The sequence below is a fragment of the Rhipicephalus microplus genome, chromosome X (assembly GCF_043290135.1).
Source record: "Rhipicephalus microplus isolate Deutch F79 chromosome X, USDA_Rmic, whole genome shotgun sequence".
Classification (NCBI taxonomy): Eukaryota; Metazoa; Arthropoda; class Arachnida; order Ixodida; family Ixodidae; genus Rhipicephalus; species Rhipicephalus microplus.
In genome coordinates, this window is record NC_134710.1 from 63,095,965 (window position 1) to 63,117,390 (window position 21,426).

Here is a 21,426-nt window from a genome sequence, read left to right on the forward strand (position 1 = left end):
GAATAGCTGAAAGCTTGCTTCGGTGCGCGCCCTCTTCACGGAGCGATCAGTAGAGGGTTGGAAGTTTTTGGCCATAAAATATAGAGTGTGTTCAGTGGCAGTGGCAGCCACCCACCACCGAGCCCAATGAGGGGACGCTGCAAGACTTGAAGAAATTGCTTGCATGAGCCAGCTGTACACCGCCACTATAACCTGATGTGAGGCATCCCAAGGTGGGGTGAACACAGAAGGTTAACCCTTGGTGCCAGGAAGAAATGGAAGTAAGAAGAGGACAGACTAAAAGTGACAGATAAAGACAAAGTCGTAGGAGAGAGAGATAGAAAAAGGCGACTGCCGATTTCCTCTGGGTGGGTCAGCCCAGGGGTGCCGTCTGCGTGAAGTCCGGCCCAAAGAGGTGTGTTGCCTCTGCCGGGGGGCCTTAAAGGTCCAATCAGCCGGCATCGGCTCAACCCCCAGGATCCCCTTTTCCCCAGACACGGCAAAGCCACGCACGGCTAGGCGTGGGAGGGAGTCGAAACCCCCCCGTTAGCTCGGGTTCATGGTGTCTCTACACACCAAATGCCTGCGTACACAGGCGCCCTTGCGGGGATGAAGCAATTTGCAATTTGTACTGCACTACTTGTTTTTATTGTGTTTGAAGATGATGAAAAAGAAAGTTACTTCCAAATTGCATGTAAAGTGCTCACCTTCGAGAAGGATTGTGACCAGACCTCTCGACTCTGGAGATCGTGCCTGCTGGATGAACAAATCTCCATCTTCCAGTATGGCACTTATCTTTGGTCCCCATGTGGTAACACCTTTGCACACCAGCTGTTCAATCTCTTCAGTACTGGTTCCGAATGCCTGCAAGTTATACCAAGCAACACATACAAGCCTTAGATAAAGAGTGATGAGGGTCTTGATACAGCCTGGCTTCCGGAAATTACTATTCCGAGGTATTTATGGTCAAAATTATGCTCCAGAAAAATATTATGTTATGACAAAATACCCTTTCTTTTTCTTAAAAATTCAATAGATTAAATTACAAATGTTTTTATACTTGGAATGATATTTTCCTGGCTTTGTTATTTTTGCAAAGTAAATGTGCCTTATGGAAGTTTTGAGGAAGTTCCCGAGAACATATTTAAACAAACTTAGTATTACTCTTTATTGCATCACTTGAACTAAAGGCTAAAGCTTTTTTTTTCTTCGCAACCTTAATAGAATTATAATTATTTGTCTGAAAATTGTTTCTGATCAAGGAAGAAATATCTCTATTGACATTTAGCTTGCTTCAGCCTGTAGGGTGGACCATTTAGAAGAACCACGTATTTTTGAAAACTAACACTTTGATTTGTAAGTTACCATAAATCCTAAAAAAATACCCAATTATAATATGAAAACTTGCCATTTCTTCCTGTCTAAATGAGATATTATTGAAATCTGTTGGTATATATGTAATCTGTTGATGTATTTGAAATCTCTCTTCTGTGATACACATGCACGGTAATATTCATAAATATAATATAATAAATAAAAAACATTTTTATTCTCATCTCCCCTTCACCAACACCAGACACTTACCGGCTTTACATCATTCTCCAGTGCATTCATGAAGTCGGCTCGAGTAACAAGAAGCTTCTCTGCGGCTTCTGGATCAAGTTCAACTTTGCTTCCTGCCTGAATTAAGAACATATGGAACTCTGTTATTCTTACCCAATATAGAAAAACATTTCTGAGAAAATCTATTCTGCAAATGTTTCCGAGAGAAAGTACAGGAAACTTAATACAGTCGACTCTCAATAATTCAAACTCAAAGGGACCTCTGAATTTAGTTTGAATTATCAAGAGTTTGAATTATCAGAAGTTCTCAGATAGATGACTCTGGGTGAGGTGACACCACACATTATGATTGGGCATTGATTTTATCACATTTAAAAATTTTTGAGTGTTTTGAATTCCCAACTGCATACAGCAAACAGAAAGCAGAGGTGTGAAATCCACAATTTATTGGCCATTAATGCTGATAAGACCTTTTAAAGAAATCGTGAACTGCAAACTGCTTCATTGCTATAAGTATGTGCTTTCTGATACGACTCTTAAAGAGAAAAGAAGAGAAAAGTGAGCCCCGTAACTGTCTCTTAGGGGGAGGACACCTCAACAGTAGCTCACGAGGGGGTGGGGTAAAGGAAGGATTAAAAGAATAGGATTAAAGGGTAAAGATATAGAGAGAGGAAGGAGAGAGCGAGGTGCAGGGGCAGCGAACCACAGGAAACTGCGGAAGTAAGGAGGAGATAGGAAAGATGGACACAGTCGCAGGAGTCCGAGGACGAGGCACCACTCAGGAAGAGCTCTAGTCGGCGGCAGGAGATGGCGCAGGGCGAGCCAGTTGGCCAGAGCTGCGCTGTCGTCGGAGATCGTGGGGGCACAACAGGTCGGCACGAAATCCAGAGAGCGAGTCGCAAAGCTTTCTATACCAGTTGAGAAGCATTGCGGTTTACTATATGTGTGCTTCGTTTCAAACACTCGTTTACTTACAAAGTTTTTTCCTCGAAAGCCTCAGGTGCTTACTTTTCATTTTTAGACAGTTGAGATTATTTAAGCACACAAATTTTTAAATAGTAGGGAGAAAGCAGCAGATATTTTCTGTTATAGAACCACAAAAAGTACGAATTAACCAAATGATGGAGTTTGAATTAAGAGGCTTTTAAATACGTTGAAAGAATACAAGAGCCAATCAAAAAATTTTATTTTGTTTGAATTAACCGAAAGTATGAATTATCAGAGTTTGAATTATCAAGAGTCTACTGTAAGGAGAATACACATTCGCAAAGCATGAATGAATTCACCTCTATGACAAATCTGGAAACATCCAGCTTTTGAGAAAGTTGGCAAAAGGAAGGTGAAACTAGCTCTTTTCTACATCCCTGCACAGAGCAATGACAGTGCCTTTCCCAGGCACCCGACACTTGATTTGAAATGTGTTGGTTTAACGTTCCAAAACCACCACATGATTATGAGAGACGCCGTAGTGGAGAGCTCCAAACATTTCGACCCCCTGGTGTTTCTAAACATGCACCTAAATCTAATCACACAGGCCTCAAGCATTTTTGCCTCCATCGATAACACGGCTGCCGCTACCAATATCCAATCCTGCGACCTGCGAGTCAGCAGCAGAGTGCCTTAGCCACTAGACCACCGCGATGGGACAGGCACCAGACAATGCAGCTTTCACAAGATGCGAGAGAGATGTCAAATGTAAGTTTTAAAGATAGACTGACATGCACATGGAAACTACAATATGACTGTGATTTGTCAAAGAATGCATTTATTTGCAGAATAATATGAAGCATTGGCAATATTGATTGCGGGCATTAACAATAATTACAAAATAGAAATTCAAATTTGGAATGTAGGAGAAATGCAAGAATGCGGAGCTGTTAGTGAATAGAGCAAACAAAGTAGACTCACCTTGATGAGGCGGTTCATAGCAGTTGACTGTGCTGCACGCACTAAGCCTTCTAGCTCAGCACCCGAAAAGTTTTTAGTAAGGACAGCCAGCTCATCCAAGTCCACATCAGGAGCCATCTTGCGATGATTACGCATCTGTGCTGTGTGGATATTCAGAATCTGGAGCCGACCATGTTCATCGGGGAGTCCAATCTCCATTTGCACCTCAAGACGACCTGGTCGTGTCAGTGCCTCGTCTATCATGTCTCGACGATTGGTCATACCAATCACCAGAATGTTGTTCAATGATTCCACACCATCTATTTTGGACAGCAGCTGGTTCACTACAGTGTCATGAACACCTGTGTTTCCAGCCTGGACACAAACATAACACATGTGAAGACACTTCAATATGTGAAGTCAGTATTCATTGCATTTTCTACAGGCCTTACCACAGAGCCTCGCTGCTTGCATATTGCGTCGATTTCATCGAAAATTATAATGTGAAGACCACTGTTGGCCCCTAACTGAAACAGAAGAGTAAGAAAGAAGAGTGTAAGAAAAAAAAACAGTTTGATGTGAGCGAGCTAAATTAAAAGGGGTACAGAAGTCAGTGTGCGTACTTTTTTTTCTTCCTCCTCTGCATCTTCAAAAAGACGCCGAATGTTTGCTTCAGACTCGCCAACATATTTGTTCAATATCTGAGGTCCATTTACTATCTTCGGTTCTCGTCCATTCAGCATTTTACCAATCTGACGAGCCATCAACGTCTTTCCAGTACCAGGTGGTCCATACAAAAGGATGCCACGGACATGCTTCAGGTCTGCAAGCACAGAACCACGAGGAAAGAAAAAATGTTCATAAATTTGTAGACAAGACCACAACAACCGTTTAACCCTTTACTATGTTGCAAATTCCCCACATACTGAAAAACTTCGAGCAAGTAAGTCGCGAAATGCAAGCCACTTTTAATTCCGGCTGTCAAGTACTAACAGGGCATGTAGCTCTCATCATCAAAAATCTAGCGCTGTCTTGTCTAAGGTATTGCAAGCTAGAATCAATTGTTTTGGAGCTGATGGTGGAGAGCGCAAAGTATGTGTAACAGCTCTCATTTCATTTTTTCTCGCCTTGGTGACATAAGTTCTGCCTTCATTAGTTTTGTTGATTTTGTGTGTACACACTCAAGAGGTAGCACAGATATTACACAGTTCTCAAGTACGTTTTTTGTTGCAAGATCCTCGCTTCTGTGGCATATGGAAAATTTGCGACATACATAAAAGTACGCATTAAAGTTGCATTCTAGATCGTTTAACTGCTAAATCATTTAAAGGTTGCTATTTAAAGCTAGAAAATGAACACAATTTTTATTTTGCTCGGCAGTTTCACAATTCAGGCATTATAGGGTCGAATGTTTTTATCAAATGCAACCCATCAAGGTAGTTTTTTTTAATGCTGATTTGAACTCTTCAGGTGAATATAATTCAGAAAACAACTGTCATAATTCTTTTAGGATGACCAAAAGGTGACCACAAAATCATTCATCTTGTTACATACACATGGATTATTCACGAGTAAACACAACATAAATTATAAAGAAAAACTATATGACGTTAAAAAAATTATGCCTACCAATAAACTTTCATGTAGTTCACAGACATACAAAATATGCACACAAAGGGACGTCAAGTGGAAACACTGAGAGAGACAAGTCGCTTTTGATCCAGTCAGCACACGAGTCTAAATTCATGAGTAACCCCTCATACGATGGCCCGACATTTACTGAATAAGATTCTAATTTTTCAGTTGATCAGAAATTCGGAGGAATCGTCGCTAGATTAACTCGCAGCAGAGAAACCTGCACGCACTTCCATAGTACAAGCAAACTGCACAGGTGAGCACACTGAAGAAAACTAGTTATCAACACGTCAAAAAAAAAAAAATTTTCGAAACCAATAATAATCATATGCCTCATTGTCAATGTAACGGAAGCAGTTTTTGTCAGTTCCCAAAAACATAAAAATGAAACCACAGTGGCATCGTTTCAGTCAGTGAGTGTCTGCACAGAGACAGGCGTAATCACCTACTGGGGAGCCATAAACGAGAGAGTAACAAATTAGTCACCTTTTGAAAGATTATAAAACAGAAAGCCAGTGGTCTTGGGGGTGCAACAAGCGGGCACCGGCCAAAGAACAAAACTGAAACTAGCCAACGCACCGCTGTGGTAAAGCATAAAAAAGAGGAATGGAGACGCATCGCTGCAACAAAAAATTTTATGTATTCCCGCATCATGGTAGCACATCCCAAACATCATCATTGTTGGAGTTTAATGTCCCAAAACCATGATATCATTATGAGACGCTCTGGTGGATGGCTCCGCCATTGCCTCAAGCATTTCCACCTCCACTGAAAATGCAGCCGCGACAACTGTGATTCGAGCCCGCTATCTGCAGATCAGCAGTTGAGCACTATAACCACTAGACCACTGTGACAGGTCACAAAAAAGGTAGAAAAACAATTGCAGAAGGCAAATTTTTTAAACATATAAGCGATGACGTAGATGTTTGTCTCCGATCATCTTGAGGATATTAGCGGATAATTTAAGTCACTGACCCTGAAAGGGTTGAACAGTATGGCCAATAAGAAGGTAAAGGGGTGCTCAGTCACAACTTCTACTGCTGCCTTACTTACATCAAAGTGCTGACTGGACAGGCACTATATACTTATGGGCTACAATAGACTCGCAGTGAATGAAAATATTTTAAATGAAGCTGCTGCTTAAATGCAATAACTGCCAGTAGTGCGACTCAACACATGAATATCCTGTTAAATGCAACACATTTTCCTGATCCCTTCAGGCTACATTTAGTGAGAGCCTACTGTAATGTAGCATTACTGTAATGGTCAAACTTGTCATTCATCATCAGCATGATTAGATTCTTGCAAAGACTGAAGTGTTCTTTCAAACTCACCAAGCTGTTCAATAACTTCAGGTGGAAACACTCTTGAGGCAAATGCTCTTCTGAATATAGCACTGAACTCTTTGTCCAAGCCTCCAATGCCCATTTTATTAAAATCCCAGTCAGGATTGATGATAGACTGACGAACCATTTTCCTGGTGAAAAAAAGTAATAATATAGAACATTTAACATGTGAAATAAAAAAAAAACCTTCCAAGGGCTCTGAAACATATTTCTAAAAGTGATCGGACATGCCTCACTTGTGGACTCAATTGTCCAGCCACAAAAGTTTTGTGACTCCTTCAAGTATAAGCAGAGTTATAAGCAGTTATTGCCCACCTTTACTACTTTCTCTCTGCTTTCATCCCCACTAGATCGCTGGCGGCTACGCTGCTGCGTGTAGTCACTTTGGAGATTTTCGTTTTTGTGATGTGTTAGGTTCTAATTTGTGTGAAAACATGTGCGTCCTCTCATGTCACCATGCTATTATAGGTACACCACCTAGAGGGACCAATCAGAGCACAACAATTGTCAGCCAGCGAGAGGTTTGTGGCAGCAATCTGTGGTGATTGTGGTATCTGCACTACATGGAGGAAGCGGTACGTTGCTACATAGCACAGCATTTGCCATGAGCACGATAGCACTAAAATACAAGCTGCCTAGCTGCGCGAGTGTGTGGTGCGGACCAGCTTTGTTCTGCACTAACTTGACTGACAGACAGCAATTTCAAATTGACATTTTGCAGTTTGAATATTATCAAGGTCCCTTATTAGCTTTTTCTGAAGCACTCTGGCCTTATTTAGCTCAGTAAGAAGTGATGCCTACCAGCTTACAAGGTGCAGGGGTAGGAAAGCAACCAGAAGGAAGGTAGTGAAGCCTAACAAAGTACATGTACTACAGGGGAAGCAAGATGCAGCAGGGCATACCGTCACAGCCATAGATCGGCAAAAAAATGGGGAGCTTATTCAGCCTCACTCAAGAAACATATATATCTTGCGCTTACGGCTCACTCGGACTCAGACTCGCCAAAATTTTCTTCTACCTTGATCGCTCGGACTCACTAAAATGCTTCTCATACAGATTTGCTAGGACTCAAACTAAAGACTCGCAGCTCGATCTGCGAGTCGGGCCATGAGCAAGTTTGACAATCTATGGCCATTTCAGTCCAAGTGAAAAGTAAGTGACCTACCGAGCATATGGCATCTTTAAGAGCCTACATGAAGTATGCCGGGTGCCATCTCACATAGATTTAGAAAACTAAATATTAAAATAATGACCATAAAAGAATTGCTGAAATGGATATCACATGGATAAAAAGCACACTAACGGATGAGCAAGAAAAAAAAACTTCAGCCGCTGAGAATTGAACCCACGACCTCTCGGTCCGCAACAACAGGCACCTAGACCTCTACCTACTCAATACGGATGCACATGCACAAGGCTTCACAATCGCGCCTTATATATCTCATATTTTATCTCGCACGGTGCTTTCTGTCGGTGGGGCTAGGCGAGGTGGGGTGGCGTTGTCTGAGCGGTGAAGTACTGCATCATGACACTAACGAGCACCGTGTTTTGACTGGGGTTTGCAGGCATCGGAGGTCCGGGATGAAGTTGTCGAGGCAGGAGGAAGAGAGACTTGAAGATGGTTTATTTACATTATGTACATGGTGAACTCTCTTACATCACGAGCTCTTTCTTACATGGCGAGCTCTCAAATCTCGTGCTCCTTAACATGGCGCTCCTTCGAATGAGTCGGGTGGCTCATTATAAAGGGTATGTTCTCCCCAGATCCCTAGATCAGGGAACACGTGCAGATGGTACTGTCCAATCACAGATCATGCACAACTGGCCAGGGGGACTAGCATGCACATCCTACGTGAACGTCCAATGTTGAGTCGTGATCACTGCACTCCAAGGTGGCGCCAGCGGGGTTTCTCCTCGTCGTGTGCGTGTCCCAGGGTGAGGGGTCCCAAGCTCATGACAGCATACATCAAAGGGTCCGCCGATCTGTTAGCTCAATCAGCGGGGCGATTTGCGGCTGCCGCTGTAGCATCTTTCAGGGAAGCTGCCACACTTGTCTCCTGAACCACTTACGGCGTCGTGGAGACACGACGCCTCACCCTCGGTCTAGGAGAGAATACCTGGTGGTCATAGGCAGCCGGCCGGTAGGCTGCTTGTTTGAGTATCTAAAGAGTGCCGCTCCCTCGTCAGCTCTGGCGCGATTCACAACAACCGATAGAAAGAAATTCGCCTACAATGCAGTTAGAGCAGTTCGAAGTCATCAAGGAGCAGTGGCCAAGCTAGCATCAAAGAGTTGCCGTAAATGCAGTTATATTCTTTACCTGTCACTTTGTGCTATAGCGCGTCACAGCTCATCAAACTACTGCAGCTCCCACATGCCCCAACAATGTTTTTCCACGGCCTACAAAATAAACTGCTGCAATAAGCACTGTAGAAAGGCAATGATGTCAATGGGTGAATGTCGTGCCTTTATGGCGCGAGACATAGGACAGTGGGACATATAACAATTTCGTGGGAATCCCATGTTGCTGACATGCAGTGTGGTAATGTATGCATGAGAACCAGGGTAGGTTACCTTATTATTTGGAAGCTTATATCTTGCTGTCTGTCTCCTCAAGTGATGACACTTTCATGGAATACAAATCAAGTACAAGTGTTAATTATGTGCTTGTCATGCCATCTTTGCATGGGATTCACAGTATGCTGTGTCCACGTATATGTTAATAACTTCAGCTACCACAACGATTCAATCATGATCATAGGCACTGGTTGTCGCCATGGAGATGTGTTGCTAGGTGTCAACATGGTGCTATAGCTGTCAAACAACAATAGACATTGTGCAAGCTCTCATAGATCAATGAACAATAAATAATCAACTACTTCTGTGACGACGTGTTTTACTTTCGTGTCATACAGATTCCTATGACAGAAGGATGCCTATGCTTTTTTTAAAGGGCCAGTAAACAAGCACAGACATTTTTCTGAATTCCCCAAACAAGCTCGCCAAGCCATAGAGTATACTATGGTGATCACATTTTCTGAATATTACAAAAATGCACACCGCGGAGACTCTCAATTTCAAAAAACGATTTCTGCACCTCCTTCCTTCACTTGACCAATCCTCCTTGTATGCGCAGTGACGAAATCTTGCTCATAGGCAACTTTATGTACCACTGAGCTAGCCGAATGTTTGTCAAGTTAAAATCAGTTCTTCTCACCCACCGCTATGAAACTGCACCTAGTTTTTTAGCCCTACAGTGATGCGGTTTGGCCGAGCAATTGTCAGTCGTATATTCCTCACACCGCAAGGCACCCGCACGCACCGCACCTGCACGACGGGTCATCACCCTTTGCTGTGCATCGACATGGCGTGTCACCGTAGGGATTCATATTCCGCATAAACCTTTCGACGCGTTCGAGATGCATGTGCAACCATGTAAACAGCAGTAAACAGTACAGAACTAGAAGCCGCAGCAAGCGCAAGTGCATTGCGACAGATCGAGCTTGCCGATGACGTCAATTGCTGACGTGTCTCGCTGTCGAAGTGGGCGGCGTCATGGCGGTGGACTCAACGTTTATAGATACTTTTTCAGTTTTTGAACTCCTCCTTTTCAGGTGGGCGCGATTTGCTCGAAGGGAGTGTGAGGGCGCTGCAGTCTAACTTTGTGCCAAGTAACCGGCTGCTTCCCGCTAGCTTGACTGCGGCGGCAGTTTCGTGCATTCTGTGCCGGTGTTCGGTCGCACTTTTTTTGTGTGTGCATGTCCCCTAAAACAAAACTTCCCCCTCACACGAACCTGGGGGAAGGACATGCCGGGACAGACGTATGGATGATGATGGGTTGATGTGTTAAGCGAGACTCTGAGACAAAGCATCTCGGAGTGCCGTGTCTTTTTTCTATCTGGCAACGGCATGTCTCGTCGCATGGCATGCTTCTACGGTCTTATGAAGACAATTCGTTGCCTACAGTCACGAAGATACTCAGACATCCACGACGTAGGAAACTTTCCGAATGTTGACGTCGCGGGCGCGATCTAAGCATTGACCACGTGTGGACACACCGAGCTCATGTGTACGTCTCCTGAGGTTAAATCTACCGTTGCAGCTATCCTGTGCGCCATAGCTCAGACCCTGCGAACATCATAACCACGTGTTTTGTGACCGGGCGCACTAGCGGGTAAAGGAAAAGTCCCTAAAAAGCCACTTCTCCCCGCCGTCCGACCCGTGCTGTTATTGCAAAAGTGGGAAAGATCCATGAGAAAGTCTGGGAAAGACATGCAAGGTGGACGATATTCACTTTCAAGAAAGCGACATCCTGAAAACATAGGCATATCACAAATGGAGAAGGCTAAACCGACCAAGGTGCATGGGCATCGAGGAGTGATGGAGTTCCTTGATTATTTCCGAATATCCCAGTGTAATAGTAATGACGCCGCAAAATAAAGGGTACCTGTACAACAACCAACTGCTGCTGCCTTGTCATCTGCCAGAATAATGCCGGCAAGAGGTCCCCGCTCCTTCGCAAGACTCCAGTTTTTCTGAGTGATTGAAAAAAAAAGTGTGCTTCAACTTCGCAGCAACTAGAGTTCGGTGGTGGTCCTTGAGGAGATGGAGAAACCTTCGCTAATAACCTTCTATAATGCAGAATTCACAGAATACATCTACTGGCACAGCGAAAGGAGAAAGTGCGCCGCTACGAAATATTCATTACAAGGACTGTGTGGGCATCACTGGGGCTAACAGACTTATGTGTGTCTTGTGTCACTTTAGCAATTACAATAAAAAAAAATTACAAAAACAACCAAGAACAATGTGTAGATTGCAACCAGCGAATCGAGGAAACGCTTGATCTGTGCCACCGCCGCCCGAAAACAGAAAAAACTTGAGATACGCCAGCTGATTAAAAAACAAAACATGAAGACTGGATCCCCAGCGACTCTCACTGATCTGGTTGAAGATTTACCTGAAGTGCAGAAAACATCCCTTTATAGTACATCCACCATGCAACAAGCAAAATGAGCGAATGGGTATAGGTACACAACAGATTGTCTTATGCTTTGTTTGCCCCTCACAAGCTCGAATGGTTACACGAATTCAGCTATGCGCTTGTTTGAAATTGAAATTGGAATGCTTGTGACTAGTGTGTGACAGTGACAAGTGTTTTGTGTCAATACACTAATGTTTTCCTATTTTCACAAATTTTGCACTTTTTTAATGATCTTCAGTATTATCCACTCAGGCAACCATAGATCTGAATACTTCGAAACAAGTGCACTGGTTTATATACCAGCTCAACAGAGAAATAGCATCGTTTCAGTGAATTTTAAATGTGGCTGATACCTTACAACAATGGCTCGGTTTCAACTTCCTTCAGAGAACGGCCCGCCGAGGTGCTTTTTGCTGCGAAAGTTAATGTGCCCAGCGTCGAAGATTCCTATGCCGAGACTCGCGAAAATAGCTTCTAAACAACTAAGCTGGAACCAGATTAGTAATAACCTTTTTACCGCGGCTTCGGTGAGATGTTTCTAATACAACTGAGCTCTAAATTTTGTTTCTACTACCTGGAAGAACAAGACGTTACAGGGTGGCAAAATGAATTGATTTATTGATTGATATGTGGGGTTTAACGTCCCAAAACCACTATATGATTATGAGAGACGCCGTAGTGGAGGGCTCCGGAAATTTAGACCATCTGGGGTTCTTTAACGTGCACCCAAATCTGAGCACACGGGCCTACAACATTTCCGCCTCCATCGGAAATGCAGCCGCCGTAGCCGGGATTCGAACCCGCGCCCTGCGGGTCAGTAGCCGAGTACCTTAGCCACTAGACCACCGCGGCGGGGCGGGGTGGCAAAATGGCTCTTTTAATTGATAAATTTAATGTTCGTTTAGCACAACGCTACGTGTTAATATTTTCATCAAGGACTTGGAAAGACACCGCACATGCATCTAGGCTCTAAGTTATACTACTCGTGCCTAAACCAAGAAGTTGCGGTGTTGTGTAAACGCTGCTCACCGGCTGCACCGCGCCTAGCTGTAGCAGACGACCCTCGTTTGCTTGGCGCAAAGTTGGCCTGCAGCGCCGCAGTGGCGGGAACTGCAGCTAACCGTCTGCTCCCCGAAAAGGAAGCGGAGAGTTCCGAAACTGAAAAAGTATCTATAAGCATTGTGTGGGCTATGCCTTCCCCTTCCTGAAGAAGATAAAGGTGGCGAGGCTGGGAAAGAACTTGAAAACAGCCAAAATGGTAGTTCTAACCTCTGTAATTTCTTTATTATAACACGTATTTGCAAAGTTCTAGCGGCAGCACGTTCTCACAACAAAAGAGCCCATATTTCCATTCATTACAATTTTTGTACATTGGGGTTGTTTACTGGCCCTTTAAGGTCAAATGTCCATTTTATTCATTTGACTTAAAATGTACACTAACACCGCATTACTAAGAACGTTTTTAAAAGGATGAAACAATCAATGCATCCTAGGCCCATTATTGTCCACTTGCTACGTAGTTTATGACAACATTATGAAAGAGCATTCAAGTAATTTTTCACTGTTCTCTAGACAACATTGCGATTTCCTTGCTGCTTTCAGTCCAACAATATTCAGCTCACATGTTCATGTAGGCCTTCTCTACATAGTGAGCCTCTCGTTCTAGCCAACTTGATACCTTCAGGTAGTATGCGAGAGATTGTTGGTCAGCAGCCAGCTTTAAAAAAAAGTTACATGCAACGTGGAAGAAGCTGACAAGAAAATTTGTACCACACACACCGCCATGGCTGCCATCGGCGCCAACACTCCCAGGTTTAAGTGGACAGGAGGATGACCACTGCAGCCCAGTTGCCAGAGGATCAAACATGTAAACCAATGGTTTCATGTCCGGTCCCTGCCAGCACCAAGTTATTTTTTCACCCACTTACTTTCTTCACAAATCAATTATTGTAAGCAACATCCTCTATACTGTCCCTGGCATCATTGTCAGGTAGTTCTCATTAATATTGTGCATAACAAAGAAAAACGACCCCTCAAATATTTCCTTTTCTCTACAGGCAGACAACACTTTCATAACATGCTTAAAAAAAATTTGAGCCCTCTTACAGAAAACGCAACAGAGGACCAATATGAGGAGGCTACCGAGACTACCTAAAATACGGAATGTATTATGCTGCTGCATGTGCATCCTTCGGCATGTCTCTACAAGAAACCCTTTTTAGACTTACCCTTTTGCATGTCCAGTAAGGCTCAATGTAGAACCCTCAGCCTTTTCGAACACAACACCAGCATCTGGCAGCAGCAACCCAATCTGGGTCTGAAAAAGATTAATTTTAAAAGGTACAAAGTGTATGGGTCACAACATAGATGACATATTAAAGAAAACATTACACTTCACTAAATCGCCGTGTGAAAACTCCACAGCAGTAGAGTCCATATCAAAAGCTTATGCCTCCCAGCATACTAAAAAATTTAACAATGCAACTTCTTTTCCTGTAAGGTTTCAATACTGACTGCACACTGTTTTTAAGATACAGTCAAATCTCACTAGTTCGAACTTCCGGTTAATTCGAGCTGATGATGAGGTCCCGTCAAATCTATGTGTATTCCAATGGGTGAAAACGCCCGGTAATTCGAATGTCCAAGCACTTCCGACGGTTCATTCGAATATACCGCCCACTGAATATGCTCTCAGCCCCCTTCCCAATCCCGCGGCAGCACCTGGGACACCTAAATGCTGCGCGCAAAAGAAATGAAAAGGAAAGAAAAGGCTGTGGTCGAATGTTTGCTCTCTCTCAAATGCCGATCTGCGACGTGCCCATGTCACGCTTCTCCCTTTTCCGTCCCTGCCACGTAAAGACTCTTCTCCTTCCAACACCGCGCGTGAAGAGAGAGAGAGAGGAAATAAAATAGAAAGCTGTCCCTGGGTTGAATGAATGTGTTGCTGCAGGAAAAGAAAAAGGCACTATCTTCTGCAGCCCTTGCCCCTTGCGGGAGCATGGCTCTGCGCCTTGAGGAGGGTTCTCTCACGCGCCGGAGCCACGCTTCCCCTTTCCCGTCCCTGCCACAAAACCCTTCTCTCAATGACGTGAGCGAAGAGAGCAAAAAAAAAAAAAAAAAAGATGCCATGGAGTGTTGTTTTTCTCTCAAATGCTCCACGTGGAGATGCTCCTCCTTTCTCGTCACGTGCTGGCCATGCTGCGGCTTTGTAGCGGAGAGCGGGACGCTCCACTACGCAGTCGTTGTTGTCATCGTCTTTATAAGTGTCGGCGCTGGACATTTCCGCATGCAACTTTTTTTTGCCAGGAGATTGCTGAAGCCGAAGTAGAAATGCTTTGCTAGCTGCGTGCGAAACTGATTGACTCGCTGCAAGGCAAACGTGCGCAGACGCGCATCACTGATTACTTCAATTAATAATTGATTACTTCAATTAATAATGGATATCCTATGATTTGTGAATAAATGTAAGTCTTCTGAAACTTCCACCTCGTGTGTTAGCTCATTGCACATGTGACACTGCATGGAGAGCCCTCCGCTTATTCAGCTTTCATTAATTTGAACTTCTTTAAATTCAAACAAATTTTCAGGCACCTTCGAGTTCGAATTATCGAGATTCGACTGTAATTTAAAATTTTCACAAGTTTCCTTGATTATCTGCAAGTGTCAGCTGTTTTAAGCGAATGTGTGCTCGAGTTGGTAGCCCAAAGAACAGACACAAGCAAGAAACAGACACATGAGACAAATGCTAACTTCAAAATAAAGTTCATTCTCAGGACCCACACCTACTCATCACTCAGCAAAGATCAGAAAACCACACTGTCACCCAAGAACACCTTGTCCTACTTTAACAATGATAATGAATAAAAACATGCCACAACATTTTAATCAATTCCTGTAACAGAAACTGTACAAGGTAATAGCAAAGCAGTTAAAGAGGCTAAAAACTGATGCTCAGGCTCAAGCCTTCATCACAAATAAAGTGAAGGTGCCAGATTAGCTGCAAGGAAAGCTAACTCACAGGGGTGAAGGTTCAAGAAAGGCTGGCTGACACATTGCATCCGTCCTTTGAATAATAAAAAAAAATCTGTCTGACACTGCAGAATACATATGCAGTAAAGAAAACCACAAACAGGCTCGCTGTACCAATAGGCACAGTATGCATTTTGTTCCTCAAACCGGAAATGTAATGTGCACTACAACTTGTTCATTCGAATTTCATGGAACTGGGAAAAAAAATATGGCCAAATAACAAAATGCCGGCTTAAAAAATTATTCAAAGTACCACTATAACAATAAACAAGCGTCTATTATACCAGTGCATTTTAATTTTCTTAATACATAAATCCAGTACTTATTTCGCTTAAAAAATTTAAAAAGTAACTTTTGTCATTCCCGATTTCATTCACAAAGCGACTACGTCTCAAGAATCCTACATCTTCAGCCAAAATGTGCCCTGAACCCATCTGCTTCGATATACCACCACCACCACCATGCTCAAGCAAATAGTTTTTTCCCCAGCACAAGCAAGTGATGATAATTTTTCTGAAGCCTAGCGATACATTGTCAATAATATGGTTGTGAACAACAAGGTGTCCACAGAGGTTTTGAAAACTTTCTCGACTCAAAAAAAAAAATCTCAACCTAAAGTGTGTCAGCCAGCCTTCCTTGAACCTTCACCCCTGTGAGTTAGTTTTCCTAGCAGTTAACCCGGCACCTTCACTCTCTTTGTGATAAAGGCTTGAGACTGAGCATGTGTTATGCAATCAAAAGCTTTCAGTTTTCAATTCTTTTAACTGTGTTGCTATTTACTAGTATGGTATTCTTTACAAGGGTCGATTAAAGTGCTGTGGTGTGTTATCAATTATTAATGTAAAAGCAGGATGAGGTGTTCTTGGGTGATGATGCAGTTTTCTAATCTTCGCTGAGTGACAGGAATACACTCGGTGTCCCGAGCATTGACATCCAGCCAGGCCAACACATCATCTCTGCTCCAGCTTCTGGCACCGTCTGATCTACCGTGTCCCGTTCTTTTTTCCTTGGCATGCGCACGTTGGCCTGTGCAAGGAGATACCTTCCAAGGCGGGTGAACCATTCTCGCTTCAGTGAACGTGCTTGCACGTATTTGCCACCGCGTTCAGTGGTGTCATGGGGCCTTATCACACATGAATTCCAAAAATAAATCAAAAGTTTGAAGGTAATGCTCATTTCGTGTCTTTCTTGCTCATGTTCCTTTTTTCGTTAACAGCTCAAGCACACAGTCTTACACATTTGTCAAGATTTCAGTTCTTGTAAGCAAATGTATACTTCTGTAACAGAAAGTTGCACAATTTATGAGAAAATGAGCACACAAACTTAGAGCCACACTATTTTTAAAAGCACAAAACCAACAAGTAATACAAACATGACAGAACTAAAATAATAAAAAAATGCTGTGCACAACTGCTTAATGCATGAAGAAACTGAGAAGCCCCAAAACAATGAAAGTGTCCCATGGGTGGAAAGAAAGAAGGAAAGCAAGAAAGTTGCAATTGCAAGAGTCAAATGCTTTGTATTACTAATCTACACAAATTATCAACAAACATAACTTACAGTCTTAGGCTTTGATTGAGGCTTGGAGACATCGCCTTTCAGATATTCCAAGCTTGCAACTGCATTTCAAATATTTAAAAAAACGAAATAAGATAGATTAACACAGCAGCCCACTCATAATTCATTTGAGAAGATTAGAAGATTATAAGAAATTATTAGTAGGGGCTCCATTTTATACATAGGAATTTTCAATATTAAATATAAGTAACTTTCCAAACATATTCTAGCCGATTGTTTGATGTTGACCTCTCGAGAAAAGAGTGTAAAATTATTTCATTGCAAAATACAACAGCAGTTTATTCATCTCAGCACGATGCTGCTTTTTCCAGCAAACAAGCAGAACTGTACGCAAAATGTAGACCTTTTAAAGAGGCACCCCATCGCACCCCCCAAAAAGAAACTCCCACACAAACCTATGATGGCAATTTAATGTTAATGTCACATGCAGTGTTCATAAAAAACAAATGTGACAATGTCAATGAACATCCTATGACTCATAAGTTACGAACGAAATGTGAAGAATGACAGCTATGGTAAACTAAACCAGGGATGTGTCCCAAAAAAAAAAAAAAAGCTTGGTTCTCACCTTCCATTTCTTTAACGACAAGTTTCAACAGCTTTTTATCAGAAAACTGGTAGGCCAGCTGCAAGAAAGCAAACAATACATTACTACAAGATTACCACAACTGCTAATTAGGCCTAGAGAAAAAAAAAATGAACAACAGGACAAAGAAAGACACATGAAGCAGTTCATGTTATCCCTTCATCTTGTGTATTTCTTTAAAATCACTTTTCTAATCATGGACGACTGACCGACACCCACACCACTTTACTACTAAGCTTAAGAATACAAAACTTTGAACACCAGCTTCAAACACTTCAAAGCATATCAACTAAACTTATTTTAAGATGCTCCACTGCAGAACAGCTTATAGGCACTTTATATGCTAACAATAATTTTGGGTGCAACTAAAGCAAGACCTAGCAGTCTGCAGGGGTGGAAGCATGCTTCAGTCTTTTGTAGCTGCTCAGGGAGCAAGAATCATACTGTTTTGGAACAGCTCCGGAGTGGTAAAAGGGGAGTTTGTAGCAGCTTCGTAGCATCAAGTGCTAAGCGCTGGAGAAATGGAAGTTACTGTTAGAGCAGATCTCTAGGGACAAACGTCATTGTTAACTGAATTATTTTATTTTTGATACACAAATTTTCCAATGTTCTTCAGTATTCAGTCATACGAGTTAAGAAACTCCCCACATATCAAAATCTGAGACACCACTGGCCGGAACTGGGGAGGAGGGCCTCCTTATTGTAGTGCCATCCTTAGGGTAAACAAGCTCATACAGTGAAGCGCCGACTTTTCAGACATTCTCTAAAATTCAATCCCTTGCTCGGCACCTTCTCAAGCACCATAGCTGGCAAAGTCCGAAATGTTGGATGCAAAAATTCATTGGTGTAAGATTTTTCTGACTATGTCCAAATTTCAGGTCCGAAACTACATTAATTGAAGCTCCTACTTTTGCTGTGTATGTCACCTCTTAGGTTCGAATGAGCACTTTTGCGAGTCAATCTGTCTGTGGCTGTAGCAGTCTTTGAAAGTCAGCTTTGCTACAATGCCCAAATGCTGAAGGGCAAAGCGGATGAAAAATACAAAGAGGAAGTTTTCACAGCCGAGTGTGGCGATGTCTTTACTGATAAGCATCAGAAATGCACGGAGGCTGGGCAGGCAGCAAACGCACCTGTAAAACTCAATCACTGACGTTTCATGATAAGCTTTTTCAGCTAACTGCTCAGTAGTGCATGTGACCTAGTGCAGTTTAAGCATACTGCATGCTTTTAATAGGCGACAACCGAAACGCGCCATCGTTCAAGCTGTTATTGTACTGTCACTTCGTTTACGTGTGTACATATATTGGGAAAAGCAAGACGAGGCCTCGCCCGCTCTTTCACCTCAATGCTCATGTTTTCCGTGTCATTGTTTCCATACCCTCCATGCAAGAAAGCCACAATTCAGCAATTGGAGCAGACCCGCAGCCAGGAGAACGAACCCTAGACACCCCCCCCCCCCCCCCCTATTTGAATGAAGGTTTGTGCCACCATATGATTATGAGAGACACTGTAGTGGAGGGCTCCGGCAATTTCGACCACCAGGGGTTCTTTAACGTGCGCCCATATTGAGCACGCGGGTCTACAGAGTTTTCACTTGCTTCAAAAATGCCGCCGCCGCAGCCGGGATTCCATCTTGCGACCTGCAGTTCAGCAGCCGAGTACCTTAGCCACTAGACCACCGCGACGGGGCCTGAACTGGGGGTTGGTATTTAAGAGGGGTGTGCGGCAGGTACCTAAGATATGCACAAGAGCCTGGATGTGCATCACAATGTCTGATAAGTGTACTAGCAGGCATTGAAGCTATCTCGAACGTGGCTACGCTAATTTGACTGATTGAGCCGAATAATAAAGCATGAATTTTGCTTTTCAGACAAAGCAATTTTTTTTTTTCAGACAATTTCACAGTCTCGGGAAGTACGAAAAATTGAATGCTGACTGCCATTTCCAGCATGAATGACATTTTCGTGCGTTCTGGTGCTGAAGCCAGCGATAGATGCCACGTCGATGAAGTCAGCAGTATTTTTACGCTTACAGCTTACATTTTGCTGGTGATGCTGCCTCTTTAAAGGCCACTCACCAGGCCCCGTACCAAATTTTAGTTAGACAGTTGAAATTGTTGGGTGTCCGATGAGAAACATTTTGCCACAAACATTTTTAAATCTGTTCATCACGAGCGGAGAAAACGAGTTTTTTGAAGCGACGCGAAACGAGGATGACAGGAGGCGAGCTCGAAACCCTTGCCGCTCCTCCGTATCGCCTTCGCCAGCCAAATCTCTTCCCCACCCTCTCCAGCAGCTGACCAAGAGGTCACCTGCGCATGACGTGCCCAAACAAGTCCAACCCTCGAGCACGCGAGCAGCGTTGCTTTGTTGACCAGCGTTATTTTGTGGTCTTCTGCCCGTTTATGCGGGCTGGTTTGGAAACGCTGGCTTAGATGCGGTAGAATAGATGAGCAGAATGAGTTCGCAAATGCGTAGGAGCGTTCCACGGCGGTCGTCTGCTGGATGCGCTGACCGCGAAGACACGAACGCATGCGAAACGCCGACATATTAGCCCCGCATCTCGTTGCAATTCCCCGGAGAAAAATGGGAAAAAGACAAGATGCTCACATTCCCTTACTGCGTCTCATTATTTATCTAGAGCTTTATTAATCTCTTCAAGCAACAAATTACATAAACTATGCATGCCGTGTTAAATAATTTTTGGCATGTCACGTGCCACTACTTGCAACGTCAGAGCAGAGTCGTCTACGTAGAGGACCAACGTCACTGCATTACAGGGTACGTAGGGCCATTCATACGCGCACGTCATGCCCTCATTCTCTGGGCGCGTGCCTGCAGAAGGGAGGGGGAGCAGCGTTCATCTTGAAATTTGACCCGTTTCTGCGGCGCATAGTGTTGCAAATTTCGACCTCGTCTACGCATTATGCTTTTCAGCTCAATATTGTCAAACCTGGTGAGTGGCCCTTTAAGAGCTCGAAATTTTTTATTTTCAGGATTTCTTCAAATTCTTCAAGATGCAAATCTTGAAATAACAGCCAGGACTGCAGCTATTGTGGCTATGTGTTAGTTTTCTCAAGTGCATGAAGAATGCCGGATTTAGAAAGGGGATCTAGGAAGTAGTGAAAGTGTCACACGAGCAGCTATAGCAAACAATAATAAGGATGTGCACATTAGCGCTGATGTGTGCGCTATTTTGGCAGTCATAAAAAACAGCCTGCTCACTTCACAATAAGATGAGAGGCAGCACGTTTTGCAGAGTTACACAAGACCAGATCTAAAAAAGCAAGCTGCTAACCTTACTTCATACTGTCACGCGGTAGGAGCTCGAAGAAACGTACAAGGAGACGAGACTGTCAATATCTCACACACGAAGATGGACGTCTCCGCTGGCACGGGTTGGCTCACTGTTCACTGGCACAGAACACCAGGTGGCATTACTTCTCCTCCCAAGAGAGCATCGACCCGATGCTCAAACAAAAGTGTGCACAGCAGTGGGTCGAAGTAGGCAACATAAAAAAACATTAAACAAAGTAGCGCACGAGAGAAAATGCGTCCTAGGCCCGGCAATCGGAAATAAATGGCATTCACTGTTCACATGAAGAGCTCACTTGCACACGAAGAAAATTCGCATCACCGCGTAAAGTAAAGTTTTAGGGGGACGACGTGTATAGTCTCTGGGCGTGGTAACCTGCGCTGGGATGATGGTGAGCGTCAGTCTGTAACCACTTCCTAGTTCACGTCGCTCCCACGTCCGAGTACTTTGTCAGGTCCAAAGTACTTCCTCAAGAGTTTCTCACTGAGACTTCGCCGCCTAATGGGTGTCCAAACCCAAACTTAGT

General features: G+C 43.4%; 1 protein-coding gene across 1 annotated transcript in view; it reads right to left on the minus strand.

The window, feature by feature from the left end:
• The window catches only part of LOC119176107 (vesicle-fusing ATPase 1), a 71,712-nt gene that overhangs the window by 20,239 nt on the left and 30,047 nt on the right, over positions 1–21,426 (minus strand). The window contains exons 7-15 of the mRNA XM_037427249.2: positions 17,568–17,625; positions 16,982–17,040; positions 13,621–13,709; positions 6,399–6,541; positions 4,053–4,252; positions 3,882–3,956; positions 3,451–3,804; positions 1,564–1,659; positions 687–843 (exon numbers count right to left, since the gene is read on the minus strand). Coding sequence (XP_037283146.1) covers positions 687–843; positions 1,564–1,659; positions 3,451–3,804; positions 3,882–3,956; positions 4,053–4,252; positions 6,399–6,541; positions 13,621–13,709; positions 16,982–17,040; positions 17,568–17,625 — 1,231 coding nt within the window. The remainder of the gene's footprint in view (positions 1–686; positions 844–1,563; positions 1,660–3,450; positions 3,805–3,881; positions 3,957–4,052; positions 4,253–6,398; positions 6,542–13,620; positions 13,710–16,981; positions 17,041–17,567; positions 17,626–21,426) is intronic.